Genomic DNA, 23,577 nt, shown 5'->3' with positions numbered 1-23,577 from the left:
CTTTTAGGAAAATACTATCCCTACCTGCAAGTCCCCCAATTCTCCTGCATGCTAACCTTTTCCCTGGGTAAAAATAGAAGTTGATAACAAATGTGAGCTTGCCTCTTGTGTGTGTAGTTTGCAGACAGGGTACAACCACCACTGAAAATCAATTACAATGACAAATACATGTCAGGCACTTATCAGATAACACAACCAGGAATGAACTGCAACCTCTCCCTTCCCAAAATCTCCCTTAGATAAGTTAACTTCCCCTTCCTGATGATTTCCTCTTGACAATCTCCTTATGAAAGAATCTTCTTCCTTAAATAGTAGACATGGCTTCACTGTCCTCAGTGCCCTCTACCGGGCTAACAAATTGTTACTGTCCTTTGCAAAAGCACAGCTAAAAGAGTTTCCTTTTTTTTTTTTTTTTTTTTTGGTCTCCTAAAAAATAACTATATGTTTAACTTTTATTATATTAAGGTTAACTTAATTTTTTGTCCCTTTTAGTCTTTTTTTTTTTTTTTTTTTTTTTTGAGACGGAGTCTCGCTCTGTCGCCCAGGCTGGAGTGCAGTGGTGGGATCTCGGCTCACTGCAAGCTCTGCCTCCTGGGTTCACACCATTCTCCTGCCTCAGCTTCCCAAGTAGCTGGGACTACAGGCGCCCACCACCATGCCCGGCTAACTTTTTGTATTTTGTTTAGTAGAAACGGGGTTTCACCGTGTTAGCCAGGATAGTCTCAATCTCCTGACCTCGCGATCTGCCCGTCTCGGCCTCCCAAAGTGCTGGGATTACAGGCGTGAGCCACTGCGCCCAGCCACCCCTTTTAATCTTATAAGTGCTCTTGAATACTTTTGAGAACCTTAATAAATGGTAACTCTCCTACAATCTTTAAGGGGAAACTACGTGTAAATAAAATTGAGGTTTACAGTGCTAGTTCATTGTGTTGAAGATTTTCATAACATATGAGATGAATATTATTATCCTCACTTAGCAAACAAGGAAAGTGAGGCTAAGAAAGGTTAAATGACTTACTTCTTCTAGTCACTCAGTTGAGAGGAAGCATCATTTATTTCTTTACGCTGAAGAACATGACTAGCATAGCATCTCCTGGGAGGTGCTTAGTAACTGTTGAATGATGCCAGCTACTTAGCTCTGAAAAAAATACAGTCATCAAACAGTTCAAGGGGAAAAACACCTTTTCATCAGTTACTTCAATATTTCAGTAAAAATGGAATTTTAAATCTTGGTCATCTCCCCTACCCCAAACCATCTCCTCCACTACTGCACTATAATTTCATTTCACTTGGTAGGTGTTATACCAGGGATGGTAGCGACCTTCATTGACCACAGAAAAACAAAATTGTGGAAATAGCTTTCTAAATGCAAGAGTGAGTGAATTTCTAAGCAAGGATATAAATGTGTTCCTGGCCGGGCGCGGTGGCTCATACCTGTAATCCCAGCACTTTCGGAGGCCGAGGTGGGCAGATCACCTGAAGTCAGGAGTTTGAGACCAGCCTGGTTAACATGGTGAAACCCCCTTTCTACTAAAAATACAAAAAAAAAAAAAAACCGGGTGTGGTGGCTCGTGCCTGTAATCCCAGCTATTCGGGAGGCTGCGGCAGGAGAATTGCTTGAACCCGAAAGGCGGAGGTTGTAGTGAGCCAAGATGGCGCCATTGCACTCCAGCTCGGGCAACAAGAGCGAAACTCCGTCTCAAAATAAATAAATAAATGTGTTCCTTACCTTTAAGATGGCAGTAATACACTAGACACTAGAATACAGAAAACGTTTTTGACTCCTCTGGATATATTGTGTAATTTATGAATCATATTAGTAAGCTTTTACATTAACATTGATAACAGAAATAAGGTGGCAAAAAGAGGTCTGGTAAGATCTACCCTGAGAACACATATCTGGTCTTTTCATATGAGCTATTGAGACTGAATAGACCATACAAAATCAGTGTTTTTAATGGACATAAGAAAGTCTGTTCTAAGCTTACAGATAAGATTTTCATAAGGAAATGTGAAAATATTCATTCAACTGTCTTGAAATCATAATGTGTTCAATAAAGAAAGAAGTAATAATTGTTATTATTATCATTCTAGTGTTTGCCTTTTAAAACAACCGATAATATAACTTTATGTAATGTGGGCCATTCACTTGAAGGATTGTATTCTATCATGAAGATTAAGGATACTGAGAAATGTTTTGATGCTTAGTTTAATATTTTAATGATGTTTAATGTTTCTTTGACTTTGTATTATTTCAGGATTGTTCAACCTGAATTGAAATCACTTGCAGTGGGTTTCCATTCAATGGTAATACGATCACTAGGTATGATGAATACATAGAATATAAATTTAAGATATAAATATTCATATCAAAGAATAAAGACCAAATGTAATTAATTTTCAATTATGGGAAAGTTAAAAAAGGAATAAGTAAGGTCCATTATTTTTTGCAATCAATGAAAATAAGAAGAGACAGAGGAAAAGTGTTACCTAAAAGAGCATTTTAATTGTTATTTCTAGTTCAAATCTATCTGTTAAGAATAAGGAATTATCATATTTTTATTACAGTCTCACTAACCGAGTCTCTCTCTCTCCTATTCTATGTTAAGAATAAGGAATTATTGTATTTTGGTTACAGTCTAAACCACCGAAAGACAGGTAGTTCTCAAAGTTTCCTTCTTTCAGAAAGTTAAGAATATTTACCCCAGGTAGGCAGAGTGGAGGACCTTCCTTCTAAACTGAAACATTATTTAGGGAAGGCCTAAAGCAGCTTGGGAGGGCTGGGAATCTGGCCAGGCTAAGGTTGTGCAAAACAACAGGAGCTAACATTAACTGTGCCACTTCCCACTGCCTGGTCCTATAAGGCTGGGCAGCTAAGCTTTAGCAGCAGTTAATGCAAAAGGGAATGAGAACTCAGACTCTAGAACTGGGGAATTTTGATTAAGAGAGGGTTCTGAATAAAGGAAAGCTAAGGAATCGTGTTTCGCTTGGCAAAGAGTAAGAATGTAGACTCTAGAGGCTAAAGGCTTGTTTATAAATATTTAAAGGTGATGAGAAAAATATTTAGGATATTACTATTTTTCTTGTTGCCATTTACCATTTTTGGCACACTGGTGCCTGTTATTGTTAAGTAATATCTAGTCTAATCTTTGTGATTGCACCTTTGTAAGAACTATAAATGTTATGTGCTTATTCCTGGGAAGTAGAAAAAGGGCATCATTCGTCTAGGGATTGGTGCAGAGGACTGATCCTGGCAACCTTTGATAGCAGAAGGAAAAGAAAATGGGAGGGGTTGATTTCTGGAACCTTTGCAAGTAAAGGAAAAAAGTATAACTCTGTGATGGCCAAATTACAATGGATAAGTTGTCCAAGAAGTATATTTGATGAGAAGGTCACAAATCCTCAAAGGTTCGGAAAAAAAAAAGAAAGAAATATAAAGGGAATAGGAGGGAGGAGATGGAGATGATGCAGTGTTCCATTGGTTCTCTTCCTTGTATTCTCTTTTCTGTGTCTCTAATCTAATCTAATCCAGCTTCTGTGTATCCTGGCAATTCTCTACCTCCAGATTCAATGGAGATACCTCACTCCTAGCAGCTGGGCCACAGAAGCTGAATATAGAATCTGGGTAGTTAGCACTCTTTCTGATATGTGGAAATAATAGTAGGAGCAATATTTTTAGCAATATAAAATAGAAAAAAATGAATTTTACCATTCTAATTATGAGCATCCTATTTTGATGTGCTCAGTATATGGCAGAACGGACTCTAAATGCTTCTACAGGAAAAATACACAGAGCACCAAACTTCCAATTCACAAATAATTGTCTTGAATACAATATATGTGTAAATTGTGGAAGGCCTATAGTGTATTAAACTGAAAAAGTTATTTATAAAATGGGTTATGAGAAGTTTTTAAATTGAAGTAATAAATTGTTGGCATATATTTTTCAGTTTTTAAGGATGGCTGTGCTTTTTTGATAACTGCAAATTTCTCACCCATTTTCTTAGTACCAGTTTTCTTTATATTCACTGGCCTCAATTCATTGTCATTCTAAGATTTCTCACTCTCAGAAAATTAAAACCATTAAAAGTAAATGGAATTAGTAAAATTGTGATATAAGCAGAGCGATACTCCATCTCAAAAAAAATTGTGATATATGGATCACTATGATTTTTAGGTGACAAAATAAAAGTATTCATCACAACACAAAAAAAAACCAAAATAGTCATGAATACTTCAGTGACACCATCTGAAGGACAGCTCTCCACTGTCATGTCCCTAAAATTTTGGTTAAGATTACCTATGCTAGGCTGGGTGCGGTGACTCACGCCTGTAATCCCAGCACTTTGAGGGGCCAAAGTGGGTGAATCGCCTGAAGTTAGGAGTTCGAGACCCTTCCTATCCATGAGCATGGAAATGTTCTTCCATTTGTTTGTATCCTCTTTTATTTCATTGAGCAGTGGTTTGTAGTTCTCCTTGAAGAGGTCCTTCGCATCCCTTGTAAGTTGGATTCCTAGGTATTTTATTCTCTTTGTAGCAATTGTGAATGGGAGTTCACTCGTGATTTGGCTGTTTGTCTGTTATTTGTGTATAGGAATGCTTGTGATTTTTGCATATTGATTTTGTATCCTGAGACTTTGCTAAAGTTGCTTATCAGCTTAAGGAGATTTTGAGCTGAGACAATGGGGTTTTCTAAATGTACAATCATGTCATCTGCAAACAGAGACAATTTGACTTCCTGTTTTCCTAATTTAATACTTTTATTTCTTTCTCTTGCCTGATTGCCCTGGCCAGAACTTCCAACACTATGCTGAATAGGAGTGGTAAGTGGGGGCATCCCTGTCTTGTGCCAGTTTTCAAAGGGAATGCTTCCAGTTTTTGCCCATTCAGTATGATATTGGCTGTGGGTTTGTCATAAATAGCTCTTATTATTTTGAGATATGTTCCATCATTACCTAGTTTATTGAGAGTTTTTAGCATGAAAGGCTGTTGAATTTTGTCAAAGGCCTTTTCTGCATCTATTGAGATAATCATGTGGTTTTTGTTGTTGGATCTGTTTATGTGATGGATTTCATTTATTGATTTGCGTATGTTGAACCAGCCTTGCATCCCAGGGATGAGGCTGACTTGGCTGTGGTGGATAAGCTTTTTGATGTGCTTCGGGATTTGGTTTGCCAGTATTTTACTGAGGATTTTCGCATTGATGTTCATCAGGGATATTGGCCTAAAATTCTCTTTTTTTGTTGTGTCTCTGCCAGGCTTTGGTATCAGGATAATGCTGGCCTCATAAAATAAGTTAGGGAAGAATCTCTCTTTTTCTATTGATCGGAATAGTTTCAGAAGGAATGGTACCAGCTCCTCTTTGTACCTCTGGTAGAATTAGGCTGTGAATCTGTCTGGTCTGGACTTTTTTTGGTTGGTAGGCTATTAATTATTGCCTCAATTTCAGAGCCTGTTATTGGTCTATTCAGATATCCAACTTCTTCCTGCTTTAGTCTTGAGACAGTGTATGTGTCCAGGAATTTATATATCTCTTCTAGATTTCCTAGTTTATTTGTGTAGAGGTGTTTATATTCTCTGATGGTGGTTTGTATTTCTGTGTAATCGGTGGTGATATCCCCTTTATCATTTTTTATTGCATCTATTTGATTCTTCTTCTCTACTAGTTGGCAGAGTTTAAATACCTTGAATAATCTGTTGTATTTGTATTTCTAAAGAAAAAAGAATCTTATGCTTAATTTAATAACAATAACAATTTAATAAACAATATAATACAAGTCATTCCCAGAAACAAAATTTATTTTTAACATTAACATAAAATGATATGTTAATTCTGAGAAATTAGTAACATAACCTTTAAAATATAGGAGCCTAGAGTGAATTCCTAGAATTAGCTAAATATTCTGTTTTCTGTTTACCTAGTACAACGACCTAATTGGGTAATCATCATTGGACTCAAAAAAAAAATGCTAACTCTTTAAAAAGAGACTTTAACAACAGAAAATGGATAGACTTGCTGCAGTTGCTGTAGGTTCTAAATCCAGGTAGGAACTATGGAGATTCTCTAATGTCAGCATGTCTAATTCCAGGTAAGAACCACTGAGATTCTGTAGTATCAATATTTCTTTTATATACAAAATGTTTACAAATTTCAGGGAGAAATGTTTTGATGGTCATGATAAATATATATTTTATGTTCTGTGTTTTCTACACACTTGTGTTCTGAGTCCTTAGTATTTTATCCTAAGATCCAGAAGAGAGGTGTGGAATAGTTATCTAGAAGACTAGGGGAAATATAGGGAAGAGTTATCAGTTATCACTATACACATATATTCTCCAGTTGTACAGCAGGGTGGGAGAAATTATTTAAAGTGGGGGTATCTGAGAAAATATCAAAATGATATTATTTGGAATAAGCCAACTCTTATGACCTAGAGATGAGGGAGGACATTCCAGCTTGAGAAAAATCATACAGCAGGGCAGAGAGCTTTTTTCCTGGAACACTGGTTCCATAAGTCTGCAGGTACTTACAGGTGAATTGAGAAATTGACTAAAAATAAGGGCTCGGTTTGGCTTGTGAAGACCCTCAAACAGGAAGTTTTTTTTAAGGCTGAATAATATTTTATCGTGTGTGTGTGTGTGTGTGTGTGTGTGTGTGTGTGTGTATGTTGTCTCTCTATATATATACACACACCATGTATATTAAAATATATATACATACATATATATATATAATGTTTTCTTTATTCATTCATCACTAGCCATTTGGGTTTCTTCTACATCTTGCCTACTGTAAATAATGCTGCAATGAACATGAATGTGCAAATAAATATCTGTTCAAGATCTCATTTTGAATTATTTTGAATATACACTCAGAAGAAGGATTAATGGTGCATATAATAATTCTATTTTTTACATTTTGTTGTTTTGGGATTTTTAAGTTTTATGTAGCCCCATTTGTGTATTTTTTATTTCACTGCCTGTGTTTTTGGTATCATATTTTAAAAGTTGTTGCCAAATTCAATGCCCTAAAACTTTCTCCTTCATTTTATTCTGAAGTTTAAGGTCTTACATTTAGGAATTTAATACATTTTGAGTTAATTTTTGCATATAGGATAAGGTAAGGGCCCAACTTCATTGCTTTGCATGTAGGTATTCCATTTTCCTAACACCATTTGTTGAAGAGACTCTCCTTTCCCTATTGTGTAATCTTGGCACCCTTGTTGAAAATCGTTTGTATATTCAAAAGATTGTATCTGAGCTCTCTATTCTGTTTCATTGGTTTATATAAATATATATTCATGCCAGTACAACACCATCTTAATTACATTTACTTTGCAGTATGTTTTGAAATCAGGAGATGTGAAGCATCCAATTGTATTCTTCAAGATTTTTTTTTTTTTTTTTAGCCATTCAGGGTGTATTAGGATTTTATATAAATTTTAAATGGGGTTTTCCTATCTTTGTATAAAATGTCATTGAAATTTTCATAGAAATTGTGTTAAATCTACACATGGCTTTGGATAGCATGGATTTTTTTAAACAATATTAAGTCTTTCAATCCATGAACACAGAATGTTTTCCCACTTACTAATGTTTTATTTCTTTTATTAGTGTTTTAAATTTTTAATTTTTATGGATACATAGTAGGTATATATATTTATGCAGTATGTGACATATTTTGATACGTTCGTTATTCTTCCTGATGTTCTCACTCCTCCCACCCACAACCCTCCGACAGGCCCCAGTGTGTGTTGTTTCTCCCCATGTGTCCATGTGCTCTCATCATTTAGCTCCCACTTATAAGTGAGGACACGTGGTATTGGTTTTCTGTTCCTGCATTAGTTTGCTGAGAATAATGGGTTGCAACTCCATCCATGTCCCTGCAAAGGATATGATATCATTCCTTTTCCTGGCTGCATAGTATTCCATAGTGTATATGTACCACATTTACTTTATCCAGTCTATCACTGATGGGCATTTAGGTTGATTCCATGTCTTTGCTATTACGAATAGTGCTGCAGTAAACATACACATCTATGTATTTTACAATAGAATGATTTATATTTCTTTGGGTATTTTCCCAATAATGGGATTGCTGGGTCAAATGGTATTTCTGTCTCTAAGTCTTTGAGGAATCACCACAGTGGAACTAATTTACACTTCTGCCAACAGTGTAAAAGTCTCCCTTGTTCTGCACAACCTCACCAGCATTTGTTAGTTTTTGACTTTTTGATAATAGTTATTCTGATGGATGTGAGATGGTATCTCATTGTGGTTTTCATTTGCATTTCTCTAATGATCAGTGATGTTGGGCTTTTTTCATATCCTTTGTTGGTTGCATGTATATATGCTTTTAAGGAGTGTCTGCTCATGTCTTTTGCTCACTTTTTAATGGTTTCTTTTTTCTTGTAAATTTAAGTTCCTTATAGATGTGGGATATTAGAACATTGTCAGATGGAGAGATTGCAAATATTTTCTCCCATTCTGCAGGTTGTGTGTTTACTCTGTTGATAGTTTCTTTTGCTGTGCAGAAGCTCTTTAGTTTAATTAGATCCCATTTGTCAATTTTTGCTTTTGTTGCAATCACTTTTGGCATCTTCATTACGAAATCTTCCCCTGTGCCTATGTCTTGAATGGTATTGCCCAGGTTTTCGTTGAGGGTTTCTATGGTTTTGGGTTTTATATTTAAATATTTAATCCATCTTGACTTAATTTTTGTATAAGGTGTAAGAAAAGATCCAGGTTCAATTTTCTGCATATGGCTAGCCAGTTCTCCCAGCACCATTTATTAAATAGGAAAGCCTTTCCCCATTGCTTATTTTTGTCAGGTTTGTCAAAGATCAGATGGGTGTAGGTGTGCAGTCTTATTTCTTGGTTCTCTATTCTGTTCTGCTGTTCTATGTGCCTATTTTTGTACCAGTATTATTCTATTTTGGTTACTGTAGCCTCGTAGTATAATTTGAAGTTGGGAAATGTGATGCCTCTAGCTTTGTTCTTTTTGCTTAGGATTGCCTTGGCTATTTTGGCTCCTTTTGGTTCCATATGAATTTTCCAATTTTTTTTTCTAATTCTGTAAAGAGTGTCAATGGCAGTTTAATGTGAATAGCATTGAATCTATAAATTGCTTTGGGCAGTATGGCCATTTTAACAATATTGATTCTTTCTATCTATGAGCATGGAATAGCTTTTCATTAGTTTGTGTCCTCTCTGATTTCTTTGAGCAGTGGTTTGTAGTTCTCCTTGAAGACGTCCTTCACTTCCCTTGTTAGCTGTATTCTTAGGTATTTTTTTGTTTTTTGTGGCAATTGTGAATGGGAGTTCATTCGTGATTTGACTCTCAGCTTGCCTGTCATTCGTGTATAGGAATGCTAGTGATTTTTGCACATTGATTTTGTATCCTGAGCCTTTGCTGAAGTTGCTTATCAGTTTAAGAAGCTTTTTGGCCTAGACAATGGGGTTTTCTAGATAAAGAACCATGGCACCTGCAAGCGAAGATTATTTGACTTCCTCTCTTCCTATTTGAATTCCCTTTATTTCTTTCTCTTGCTTGATTGCCCTGGCCAGAACTTCTAATACTATGTTCAATAGGAGTGGTGAGAGAGGGCATCCTTGTCTTGTGCTGGCTTTCAAGGAGAATGCTTCCAGCTTTTCCCCATTCAATATGATATTGGCTGTATGTTTGTCATAGATGGCTCTTATTATTTTGAGGTATGTTCCTTCAACACCTAGTTTATTGAGAGTTCTTAACATGAAGAGATGTTGAATTTTATCAAAGGCCTTTTCTGCATCTATTGAGATAATCATGTGGTTTTTGTCTTTAGTTCTGTTTATATGATGAATCACCTTTGTTGATTTGCATATGTTGAACCAACCTTGCATCCCATGGATGAAGCCAACTTGATTGTGGTAGATACACTTTTTGATGTGCTGCTGGATTCCGTTTGCAAGTATTTTGTTGAAGATTTTTGCATCCAGAATTCCTATGGTTTTCTACATAAAAGATAATATCATCTGTGAACAGAGAAATTTTACTTCTTACTTTCCAACTTAGATGCCCTTTATTTCTTTTTCTTATTTAATTGCTCTGGCTAAAACTCTCAGCACTATGTTGAATAAATGTAGTAAAAGCGGGCATCCTTGCCATGTTCCTGACCTTAGAGAAAAGGATTTCAATATTTCACCATTGAGTATGATGATTGCTATGGGCTTTTCATATATGGCTTTAATTATGTTGAGGTAGTTTCCATTTTCTCTAGTGTGTTGAATGTCTCTATTGTGAAAGTGTGTTGAATGTTGTCAAATATTTTCTTCTGCATCAATTAAGATGTTCATGTGGTCTTTTTTCCTTCATTCTGTTAATGTGGTGGGGTTTTTTTCCATCAGTTTTCATATGTTGAACTATCTTTGCATTCCAGGAATAACTTCCACTTGGTTATGGTTTCTAATCATTTTAATATTAAATGCTGATAAATTTTGTTCGCTAGTATTTAGTTGAAGATTTTTGCCTCAATGTTCATAAAGGCCGTTGGTCTTTAGTTTTCTTTGCTTGTAGTGTTTTTGTCTGGATTTGGTAGCAGGGTGAGGCTGGTCTCATAGAATGAGTTAGAAAGTATTCTCTCCTTCAAACTTTTTTGAAAAGTTTTGGAAGGATTAATGTTAGTTCTTTAAATGTTTGGTAAAATTCACCAGTGATGCCATCAGGTCCAGGGTTTTTCTTTATTTAAAAATTTTTGATTACTGATTTAATCTCCTAACTATTTATAGGTTGATTCACATTTTCTATTTCCTCGTAAGTTGGTCCTGATAAGTTTTGTTTTTCTAGGAATTTGTTCATTTCATCTAGAATATCCAATTTGTTGCTGTGCAACTGTTCATAGTACTCTCTTATAATCTTTTTTATTTCTGTGGAATTAGGATTAATAGTAATGTCTCCACCTTCATTTCTGATTTTAGCAATCTGAGTCTGCTTTCTGTTTTTCCTTGTCCATCTAGCTAAAGCATTATTTTTGTTGATATTCTCAAAGAATCAACTTTTGCTGTCATTGATTTTCTCTATTGTGTTTCCATTCTGTATTTCATTTATTGCTGCTCTTATTTTTATTATTTTCTTTTTTCTTCTAACTATGGGTTTAGTTTCTTTCCTTTTCTTATTTCTTTATTTGAAAAGTTAGATTGTCAATTTAAAATGTTTTCATGTAAGAATTTATAGCTATAAATTTTCCCCTTAGCACTGCTTTCACAGCATTTCAAACATTTTTATATATTCTGTTTTTGTTTTCATTTTTCTCTAAGTATTTTCTAATTTTTGTTTAAAAATTTTAGCTTGTCTATTTGTTGTTTAAGAGTATGTTGCTTAATCTCTACAAATTTATACATTTTCCAACCTTTCCTCTGTTATTGATTTCTAACTTCATCTTGTTTTCATTGGAGAAGATACTTCATATGATGTCAATCATTTTAAATCTGTGGAGACTTAATCTGTGGTATAACATATGTTCTGTCCTGAAAGATGTCTCATGTGCACTTAAGAAGAATATGTATGCTGTTATTAGATATATGTTAGATATAGTTGGTTTATTACATTGTTTAAGTTCTCTATTTTCTTACATAACTTTTGTCTGGTCATTCTATTTATTATTGAGAGTAGGGTATTGAAGTCTCCAACTATTATTGTAGAATAGTCTATTTCTCCATTCAATTCTATCCAAAGTTTTTGTTTCATATATATTGATGATCTGCTATTAGGTGGGTAACAGTTTATAATTGTTATATCATCTTGCTCTATTGAGCCTTTTATTAATATGAAATGTCTTCATCTTTTTTAACCTTTTAAAATTAAAAGTCTATTTGTTCTCATATTAGTATAGCCATTCCTGCTCTCTTTTGGTTATTGTTTACCTATCACTCACTTTCAGTCTATTTGTGTCTTTGCATCTTATGTGAGTTTTTTGTAGACAACACAGAGTTGGTTCATTTTTTTTAATCCATTCTGCCAATCTCTGTCTTTTGATTGGGGAGTTTGATCTATTTAAATTTAAAGTAATTACTGATAAGGAAAGACTTATTTCTGTCATCTTCTTACTTGTTTTATATTGTTTTCTATGTTGCTTTTTTTGTCCCTCCTTTTCTGAATTACTGTCTTCTTTTGTGTTTAATTTTTTTAGTAATTAAATATTTATATTTCTTTCTCATTTCTTTTTGTGTATACTGTATAGCTTTTTTGGTGTGGTTACTATGGGGATTACATTTAAAAATCTTAGAATTATAACAGTTTAATTTGAATTTATACCAGTTTAACTTCAATAACATACACAACTCTGCTCTTTTACAACTCCATCCCCAACTCTTTTGGTTGTTGACCACAAAATTACATCCTTATTAGGCATTGTGTACACTGTGTGCCCAAAACATAAACTAATATATATTTTTTTAAGACAAGGTCTGGCTCTATCACCCAGGCTGAAGTGCAGTGGCACAATCTCAGTTCACTGAAACCTCTGCCTCCTGGACTCAAGCCATGCTCTCACCTCAGCCTTCTCAGTAGCTGAGACCACAAGTGTGCACTGACATGCCCAGCTAATTTCTGTATTTTTTTGTAGAGACAGGGTTTTGCCATGTTTCCCAGGCTGGTCTCAAACTCATGAGCTCAAGTGATCTGCCCGCCTCAGCCTCCCAAAGTGCTGGGATTACAGGTGTTAGCCACCCCATCTGGCCAATAATTATTTTGAATACATTAATCTTTTAAATTTCATATAAAACAAAATGTGGAGTTACAAACGAAAGTGTCAATATAATTTTTGTATAATATTAATCTCTTAAAAAATGTAGAAAGTTAAAAATAGAGTTATAAACCATTGTTATAATAATGCTAGCTTTTATGATTGCCCATATATTTACCTTTATTGAGATCTTTATTTCTTCATACAGCTTCAGTTTACTGTCCAGTGTCTTTTTATTTCACCCTGCAAGACTCCTGTGAACATTTCTTTCAGGGAAGGTCTAGTGTTAATGAACTTGCTCAGCTTTTGTTTATATAGGAATGTCTTAATTTCTCCTTCACTTTTGAAGGATGATTTTGCCAGATGTAGAATTATCAGTTCACAGATTGATTGTTTTCTCTCTCTCAGCATTTTGAATGTACTGGCCCACTGCCTTCTTGCCTCCAAAGTTTCTGGTGAGAATTCTCCTGTTACTCTCATTGAGAATCCCTGATACGTGATGAGTCACTTCTCTCTTGCTGCTCTTAAAATGTTCTCTTTGTCTTTGTCTTTCAAAAGACAAAGTATGGATCTCTTTTAGTTCATCTTACTTGGAGTTTGTTGAGCTTGGATGTTTATATTCATATTATTAATCAAATACAGGGAGTTTTCAGCTACTGTTTCTTCGAATATTCTCTCTTCCTCTTCCTCTCACTCTTCTCCTTCTTGGACTTCCACAATGTGCATGTTGGTCTGATGAATGGTGTCCCACAAGTCCATTAGGATCTCTCTACTTTTTCTCAATCTTCTACTCTTCTGTTCCTCAGACTCAATAATTTCCATTGTCCTGTCTTTAAGTGTACTGATTCTTCTACCTGCTTGAACCTGCCTTTGAATCCCTCTAGTATATTTTTCATTCCAGATGTTGTATTTTCAGCTTCAGAAATGTTTCAAGTGTTCTATTTCTTTGTTGATATTTCCATTTTGTTTGCACATGATTTTTTTGACTTCCTCCACATCTTTCCTTAGCATATTTAAGAGAGTTGTTTTAAAGTCTTTGTCTAGTAGATCTACCATCAGGTCTTTTCTAGGAACAACTCCTGTTGATTTATTTTCTTCCTTTGAATAGGCCATGCTTTTCTGTTTCTTTATATGCCTTGTGACTTTTTGTTGGAAGCTGGACATTTGAATCTAAAAATATTGTAACTATAAATCAGTTATTTTCCCTTCCTTAGGGTTTGCTGTTGTTGTTTTTAATACTTATATGCTGCCTCTGTGCCAGGGATCAGCATAAAGTGTAAACTTGACATCTCTGGTCTTTTCTGAGCCTGTGTCTTTTCCTGGCCATGTGCAGTACCTTTCTAATTTTCCCTATATATAGAGTTGCTATTAAATATCTTAGTCTTTAATGTCTGGCTCCCAAAGGGAGAAAAATTTAAAAAATGAAAGGGGGAACAGTAGTGCTGGCTCTTTAAATCCTCTGGAAATCACTTCAATTGATGAGGGAGGGGATTGCAACAACGAGGGGAGGTGCAAAAACAATGGCTGCCCATTTATGTGTTTGCATCTTTGTGGTTAGAAGCAGCAACCAGCATTCTGAGAACAGCTACCTGAAATTTGAAGAACAGGATGATTTTGCCCGCCCTGGCCCCCACACACTGCATGCAAGCTGCTCCTGGAACAAGTGCTCAGCTGCCTGCCATGGAACTGGCAGTGGGGGATGGGTAGTTGCTACTCTACTAATGGCTGAAATTGACCAAAATTAACCTCAATTTATGTCTAAGCCTTCCCTTGGAAGTTGTAAGCCTTCAATAGGCTCCAGAGTTTCAAAATAGTTACATAAGACATAATCTGCCAATGAATTTGTTGTCTAAGTAGGAAGACAGATTTCTGGTGCTCCCTACTCTGCTATCCTCCCAGAATCCTCTAGGACAAATTATTTTTACATAGATAATTGTTTTTGGAAGCTTCATCTGGTTACAATAAAAAAGAGAAACAAAATCTTGCATTTTTATAATCTTCAAAGTAGTTTATATCTTATTTTATTTTCTCCTCTCCTTTCTTTGGTCCTATATTCTCTCACTCCTCCCTTCTGTTCTTCCTTCAAAACTAATTTAGTGCTTTTCCAGTTTGGGGGCATTTTACATTTGGTGAATTAACCATTTAATTCCTCCAATTCTTTCTTCTTGTCAACCTTTGACCATTTTCCTGTTAACCCTTCCATTGGAAGAAACTGGATGATGAGATTAATTGCTGACTGAGGTTATTATCACTGGATTCATGTTTCCCATGTTCTCTCCAGCCTTTCTCCCCTTTGAAGGAGGGGAGACAACTTAGATAACTGAAAGTGGAGTATATTTTTGTGACCTCTAGGGAAGAGGAGAAAGGAAGGGACATGGAAGAGAGAAGATATGATTAAGCCAATGTAAACATTGTTAAAAAATTTATTTGCAATTTTTTTGTTTATTTGTTAAGTAACATCATTCCTTAAATATAAAAGCAATCTTACAGGATTATGCAATAGTGTCTCACACAGAAATGACTCCAAAGCTCTCCTGGAAAGGTTGCCCCTTCTGGATTTCATGACCTTTCTTAAGGGTAAGAAGACACTGCCAAAGAGGCCTCTGACCACAGGATCATTTGATCATTACTAACTGTACAGGAATATTTACAACAGTAAGACTGTGAAGTTGTGGAGTCTAGAGGGGAAGGGGCAGAAGTGTGCAGAGGTGTGGGGAATGGTGACAATGGAGGCACTGCCCATCTTGCCATGACTCTCTGAAACAGGCATGATGCAGATTGGTTTAGGGGCATGAAGGTGGGTCTGAGCAGGAGGACATGAGGAGAGGAGGGATGGCAGAATTTTATCTGGAACCTTTCACATGGAGGGAAGTTTTGTGTGGTAGCTCTGGTGTATTAAAATAAAACATCAATTGTATGAGCGTAATAGACATTCTAGTTCTTCAGCAGCTGGGGATCTGTCACCTTATTTCCTAATGAATTCATGTGTTTTTCCATAAGTTGTTTTCACCTGCTACCATTACAGACTGGTCCAGACCTGCTTATCCTTTTGTTTCCCACAGCCTATTTCAGTGCAAGGCCTTATTTCCATGAGACTCTGGGAGAACAGCATGCATTCTGGGCAGGGTGGGACACAGTGAAGGGATGGAATGTGGTCTGGCTGGGAAGTCAAGAGATGGATTCCAGGTTTGAGGATGGATTGCAGCTGGATGCATTGATGGCATAAGGCCAGAAAGTAGAAGGTGCGGTGTTTGGGTCACAGGGGATGCCTTCTGAAGGAGCCCTCTGCACAGGACTGTGTTAACAAAGCATCTGCCCTTGATGCTCAAGTTTGTTCCTCCAACCTAGAAACTTTTCAACACTGGTGTAGTTTCTCCATGTTGGGAAGGCTTAGGGGTTGGGAACTTGGCACAGGACCCAGTTACTCATCCTCTTTTATGCCTCTTGGGATTCTACAGAAAAGCGTTTTCTGCTCTCTTCTCCTGGCTAAGGGCTCAGGAGAATTTCCTCAAGGTGTCTTGAAACCTGCACTCTCCAGTTCCTTGGCAAGCAAACAACAGCTTACCCTACTGCCTGCTTGTCTCTTTTTCCTTTTCCCCTTGGTAATAAATTTGAGGGATCTAAGAATGCCAGAACAGGAATTCTCCAGGCCCAGTAAATAAGAACCATTCTGTCAATTTCTATATTTTCTTATATAGAAATCATACTCTTTTAACATCTACAACCTCTTCTACCAGGAGCTGTCTCTGATAATCACCTTGGTTCAAGGAGCATGAGTGATTTTTAGATGGTGAATGCTCAGTCAATGTATGATTTATGCCACGAGAAGTGGGATAGTACCCTTTTTGGAAGGGCTACAAAGTCAAATTATTTACATTCTGAAAATGGGGATGCATGAGAGGACCCACAAAGAGGACGTTCACCTATGAATCAGCCAGTATCTGATCTAACAGCTCTGGTTACATAACATTCTGGTTACATAACATTTCAAGCTTTTGGTTACAAAACATTTCGAGCTTTTCTTTAATTACTTAGTCTTTGTCTTGTCTTTCTTATTGTTAGTACAGACATAAGAGAATTTCCACGGAAAATCCCACCTCAGACTCTACTCGTTGTTGAACCGATTTGTTATTCTTAATATATTTATTCAGCTGCAATCCCTAGTGTCCTTCCAGAGACTGATTAAAAGGCTTTTCTAATATACCAGAAAGACTAAGGGTCTTTACCACTTCGTGTGCTATTACTCAAATTTCTTAAAATCGTCTGAGGAGAAGTTAATGATTTTAGGAGGAGTAGTATTTTTTCAATGTAGATAAATAATATTTATTTCATAATAATAAATGATTCTGATGGCACTATTTCCACCCACGGAAGTCGTTCTGGTTCTGTCTCCATGTCTATATACACAATGATCGCCCTTCTGGGAGGAGGAAAAGTTCCTTATGGAGAGCTCAACCCCAGCCCTTGAACCTTAAGGGTGTGTATATTCTGAGGTGTTCGAGCATCTCCCCAGTAATGTGGAGATCTAGCAGAAACCCATTTACCTGCTGTAATGCTATCTGGCTCCACAAAGCAACATTTCATTGCTTTGCAATAAAAAATTAATTAAAATAAAACCATAGGTGGATTCACAAAGAAACTGTGTAAGCATCTGTAAATATAGGTTAATTTTTGAATTATAAGTAATATATTAAACCACTATTTCTAGTTTCATTAACTTTATGTATTAAGTAAGATCCCCACAATATTAAGTAAGAAAATTACTGACTCTCGACTTCTCACTACCTGTTCTCTTGTTTCTCTTCTCCATGTCTGTCCGCTATGCCATTATCTCTACCCTCATGAGAGTAGTACAAGTGCTCAGAATAAGAACAAAACTCCCAGGCTTCATGTATACCAACAAAAGAGGTCATGAGGGATCCCAAAGCACTCCAACACCCACTTTCTCTGACCTGCTTTCTCCCACCAAGAAGTGTCAAAGGAGAACCCTATGTTTTCAGAGTAAAATGCCATCTCCTCCATGAGGGGATAAAAGTGATGCCAAGGTACTAAGTCCATAGCCATGTCTCTCTGGGCCTATGATGCTCCATTGAGGGAGTTCAAGTGGGTGAATTGTCCACAAAGCAAGACTCAGCTTTCTCAGATCACCTCAAATCTATCAATACGGATGATGAATGGGCCTCAGGAGCTTGAGTAAGTTTTTGCTTATTCAGTTTTGCTCCATGACAAGAGGTCATCAGGGAGCCCAGACACCACCTCGCCTAATTTTGACACTCACGGTTTCACCAGCACTATCTGCCTTGAATCCGTAAGAACTAACCTCATTATGTCCTCTGCTCCCATTTATGTCAGTCACCTAAATAGCCACAGAATTCCAAACTATCTCTCATTCCCCTTCTTCTAATTTCCATAAGTCTAACTTCCATATATATCCTATTTGCTTCTTTTTAGCTCAGATTCCAGTTCAGAAATGAGCATTCTCTTCACCATCGCACACTCAGCAAAATCTGATTCCCCTGAAACCTTCTCATGCAGTGGCTGTTTACTTTTTCTTGCTGCTCTGTGAATATAGGTAAGTCTCTTCTCCTTGTTTTAGTTTCCAGGCCATTCTCCTCACTTCCTCCCACCACAAAGGAAGTGGCTCCAAATTTCATGTCATCAGATCTTAATACGATATCTCACTGCTGCAGTCATACCTACATCAAAGTTAAACTCCCCCTTTCCAATGATTTTAGTTCCTCTCTCTCGTTTCAAAGCCAGTCTTGGTTTGAACCTTGGTTATTTTTTATATGCCCTGAGTTGAAGTCTCAAACTTCATGAAACTGAAACTTAACTTTTCATCCTTCCCCCTAAACCTGTTCTATACAGCCTTTCTCTTCTCATTTGCTTTCTTTTTTCATATGATGCATCTGATCATTTAGGAAATCATATTAACCTGTAAAGCATCTGTACAAAGTCCTTCAGTTAACTGGCCTGCTTTCTGTCCAGCTACCAACTCACACTTTGAACTGGCAACTCAGTTTCACACTTCCATTCCAGGCTCCTTCTAGGTATATTCTGTATTTCAGCTTCCTCCACTCTGTTGTATCCCTGCAGACACTCTCACTCCATTTATGGTACACATAAATAACCATAGTGTATTGACACCGACTTCTCCCACCCTTCCTTACTCCATTCTCTTCATCCATTAGGGATTTATGTCATTCTTATATATTGACTGTCATTTCAACAGGAAGGAGAGTAAGGAGTAGACAAACAGTTATTTGTCTGTTCATTCTATTCTCTTTTACCAGAAGCCCTATATTAATCAATGAGTCCTCTTCTATGTCTAAAATCCTTCAATTTTTAATTTTATCCATAATTTACAAAATAATAATATAAGTAGATTTAGCTTTTAATATGTACCTTAGCCTTTACTAACCTCGGTTTCATAACAGAAGCTATTGTCTAAGATTATTTTTGGAAAGTTAGTGTTTGTGTTCTACCTTAGGACACAATGGGTGATATAAACATCGGTCTAAAGAGTCCTGAATCTTAGAAAGTGGTTCTTTGACAATATCTGACATTACAAACAGCCTTTAAGAACTGGAGTTTTTATAATATTGTCCTTTCATCCTTTGATTCAGACACTTGTTTTTAAGAAAAACTTTAGTCACCGGATTTGAATTACTGAAAAAAAATCCAACAATCTTTGCCTCATGATGTTTAATAACCTGCTTAAGTTTTTCAGTATTCTGTACAAATTGAGCAAATGTATGAGTAATAAAGAAAAGAAAAAATTGAAAGTAGGAGGGTATATTTATGAGTAATCTATTATATAGGAGTCATGCCTAGAATGAATAAGAAGAGTTAAAGAACGATTCCTAAATAGAATAAGAAGATGTAGGCTTCTCTCACATGGAAGCGATAAACTTGAATAAAATATTTAAATCTTCACATAACAGAATGAGAATTTAGGCATCTGAATAATTCCAATATCAAAGAACAAATTTAGTGGAATTAAATAGGTTTTCATAACAGAAAATTTTTAGAAGTATTAGTAGAAGGAGATGTAGGAAGTACACCCTTACTTCGATGAATTAAGGGAAATTGCTGTTTCAACATAAAAATAAAGCTGGCTCTAAGAATCTTCTTTAGGGGGCTGTTATTGATGTCCCTCCTAGGAAAACTCAAGTGTCATTGATACCTTAGAAATATCATTAGTGAACATTTTATTATTTTGAGTTAAGAGTTTTTTTAGGTTCTTAAAGACAAGAAAAAGTTATCTATTATATCTCTACTGATTTTTAAAACAATTAAGTTGTACAGCATGTTCTCTAATTCTGAAAAAAGTAATATAATAGGACAATTACAATTTAGTTTTCAATTCATCATCTTTCAAAACCGTGGACTTTTGGTATATATCTTTGCACTCATTTTCCTTCCCTTTGACTTTTGTCTCTATAAGCTCAGTTCCTGAAGAGGCATTTTCACCAGGTAGATGACACTTCCTCAAAAGAATTAAGATGATTAAGGCTGGAACAAAGCTTGATCCTCTTAGTGCTGCCGGCAATCCGAGGTAGATGTATCTATTTTTTTAAAAGTTAAAACATATTAAATATTACATAGTGTGGTTAGTGCAAACTAAATTTGTATATCTTTGTATTTTATTCTGATAAAAACAGCAGCTGATGGTTTTGCATGCTGATCTTATATAAGCAACTTTGCTAAACTCTCTTATTAATTTCAGTATTTGTTAAAATATTTTATGTTTTTTTAATTTTCCCACTGAGAAAATCCAAATTTATTTTCATCTTTTCTAATGTTTTATTATTGTTGTTATAACTAGTTTTTCATTGAGTAGGATCTTCACCTCAAAATGAATACTGGTAGTGATAGCAGTTTTATTCTAGTATTTAGTAAGAATGCTTCCAAAGAATCATCATGAATTATAATATATACTCTTGTGAGAGTTTCTTTAGATGACCTTGATCAGATTAAGGAAGTTATTTTCTATTGCGAGCTTGCTCAAAGTTTTAATCATGAATGTGCATAATATAACCAAATAACTTTTCTGCTTGTAGTCGGAAGAATATGCAAAGTTTTCTACCTTTATTGTGTTAATAGCATCTATTACACCAATAGATTTTCTGATGTTGACCCATCCTTGCATGCTTAAAATAAACTGTATTTGTAATTTTTATACATTACTAGATTCAATTTATCAATTTTTATGTAGAATTTTTGCATGTATAAGATTAGCCTACAAATTTTTTTCTTGTACTGAACTTGTCCAGTGTGATTATTAAGATTGTACTAGCTTTGTGAAATGAATTACAAAATTTTCCCTTTTTCTGTTTCTGAGAATAACTTGCATAATTTACGAATTAATCATTGGTTCATTGTAGGTTTTTTCAGACTTTCCTGAAAAATATCTGAACTTGGTACCTTGGGGGATGAGCACTTTTGAAAGTTTTACATTTTTAAGTAACTATAAAAATATTCATGTTTCTATAGATTTATAATAAAATCTGGTAATATATAATTGTCTAGAAAAATATCTATTTAATATGTTTCTAAATTGTTATATCTAAAATCCCTATGTAAGTGTTATAATATCTGTACTTATATTAGCTTTTTCATCCTTAATGATGTTTTATTTGTGCCTCCTCTCTTTATTTGCCTTTCCACAGTATTGTTATTAGTAATATCTTTGCACCTTTACCAAAACATAGCTCTTTACTTTCTTATTCCCTCTACGGTATATAGTCTATTTATTAATTTCTTCATCTATTTTTATCTTTCTACTTCTAAAATTTTCTTTTATTATGAAACATTACTAGGATTCAGAAAAAAATGGACACCAGTGATTGGATTTAAGCCTACGGTAATCCAGTATAACCACATTTAACTTAACTAACTCTACTTGTAAATGCTCTATTTGCAAATAAGGTCACATTGTGAAGTTCTGAGTGAATATCACATTTTGAGGAACACTAAATCTTGTAAAAGGTGTTTTACCTCATTAATTGGATTAAAGCATTGAATCTGAATTTAGTCTCTTGACTTAGAAGTACCTTATTCTTCCTTGGAAGCTGATATCAGAAACCAATGCTCATTTTGAGACATAGAGCCTGTGAATTCAGCTTTGTTTACTCCTTTATGTTTCTGTTTAATTTCTGAAAAACCAGATGTTTAGGATGATATTTATATTGTCTTTTAATCAAGAAAAGTCCCTTTTGAATTTTAAAAATATATTGTTTCAATTATTCTTATTTGAGATAGGAAATATATCAATATGTAAATTTTTGAGTCATTTATCAGGTCATTCTATGTCATTTGTACATATTTCATTGTTCTTTTTCTAAATTCTGAGTTCATTAATTTTCAGCCTTTTATGTGTAAATGTATATATGTATATATTTTTATACATATTATGTTTTAAATGTATAAATATATACATCTTTATATACATATGTGTATATAAACATATATACCTATGTGTATATACATGTGAATATATATTGCATATGTATATTTACATATGTAATATAGCTATACATATGTAAATATACATTTATATACATATGTAAATAAATATGTATATATGTACTTATATGTATATATTAATATACATATTTATATACATATATTTGTACATATGCAAATATATACATATGTGTATATATATTTATACATTTAAAGCTCTAAAAATCCCTTTGATTACTGGTTGGCTTAGCTTCATCCCACAAGTTTTCTTATTCAGTGCTTTCATTGACATACAGTTCTAATTATTTAATTATGTTTACTGTAATTTATTCTTTTAACCATGAGTAATTTAAGACTGCATTTTTTTCCACTTTTCAAACATTTGGGGTTTGGGAATTTTTTATTATAGACTTTCATCTCCATTGCATTGTGAACAGAAAACAGGATTTATGTGGTATCAATACTTTTTTTTAACTTTTTAGTGGCATAGGTGCTAGTATTTTGGTTAACAATTATCCATGTATTCATGTAGAAATAGATATAGATGTATTATAGATTCATACAGATTATATATGTTTATACAGAATATACATTTATCTGTATATTCAATTACTCTTGTACAATTTGAAGTTGAAATATTCTATATTATCACTCATTTTTTTCTGTATTTAATATTCATTTGTGGGACAAGTATACTGAAATTTTCCATTCTGTAGATTTATTCTTATAATTTTATAAATTTTTGTTTTGTGTATTTGAGGTTATGTTGATAGATTTACATAGGTTCATAATTTTTCTATATTTTTATAGTGTTTTCCTTTTATTATTAAGTAATATCTCTGGATAACCCTATTAATTTTTTCCCTTTAACTATATTTTGTTGAAATCATTAATATAACTACAGAAGTTGATTTAGTATGTGTCTGGTAGATCTTTTCAAAACCTTATCTTCAATCATTTTATATTTTTGATCTATCTCTTACAAACAACATTTAGTTCAAATTTTGAAAAGTCCAATATAAAAATTACTATCTTTTAACCAGCAAGTTTAACCAATTTGCAAAACCACTTAGGCTTATTTTTTAACTTATTTGTGTGGGGTTTTTTCTTATGAATTACCACTACTGCATTTTCTCCCCTTCTATTGGTTGGAATAAATCTAATTAATCATTTTCACATTTTTAGGAAAATTGAAAGGTAATCAGAAGTTTGTTCTCAAGAACTGTAAAAGAGTCTAAGATTTTTACTTCATTTGTAAGCTAACAGGCTAGCCTGCCACAGTTTCAAGGATGCTAACAGAAGATACAAGACTCATAGGTCAGGGACAAAGGACTTTTTTTACTCACAACACAGCAGTCAGCACAAGCTTCATGTTCAAGTTGATTTT

General features: G+C 34.7%; 2 protein-coding genes across 15 annotated transcripts in view; one reads left to right on the top strand and one right to left on the bottom strand.

Moving 5' to 3' along the window:
• The window catches only part of SLCO1B1 (solute carrier organic anion transporter family member 1B1), a 144,650-nt gene extending 124,381 nt beyond the window's left edge, over positions 1-20,269 (top strand). The window contains exons 15-16 of the mRNA XM_024347926.3: positions 18,174-18,294; positions 20,170-20,269. Of these exons, the coding sequence (XP_024203694.3) occupies positions 18,174-18,288 (115 nt within the window). The 3' untranslated portion in view covers positions 18,289-18,294; positions 20,170-20,269. The remainder of the gene's footprint in view (positions 1-18,173; positions 18,295-20,169) is intronic.
• The window catches only part of SLCO1A2 (solute carrier organic anion transporter family member 1A2), a 151,243-nt gene continuing 142,793 nt past the window's right edge, over positions 15,128-23,577 (bottom strand). For 13 of the 14 annotated variants that reach the window (XM_024347927.3, XM_054664485.2, XM_054664484.2 and 10 more), the window contains one exon: positions 15,128-20,290. In XM_024347927.3, the coding sequence (XP_024203695.2) occupies positions 20,071-20,290 (220 nt within the window). In that variant the 3' untranslated portion in view covers positions 15,128-20,070. The remainder of the gene's footprint in view (positions 20,291-23,577) is intronic. The other variant, XM_063785880.1, reaches the window with a different exon arrangement.

This window comes from Pan troglodytes, chromosome 10 (genome assembly GCF_028858775.2).
Source record: "Pan troglodytes isolate AG18354 chromosome 10, NHGRI_mPanTro3-v2.0_pri, whole genome shotgun sequence".
NCBI lineage: Eukaryota > Metazoa > Chordata > Mammalia > Primates > Hominidae > Pan > Pan troglodytes.
This window is presented reverse-complemented; position numbering and strand designations above follow the sequence as displayed.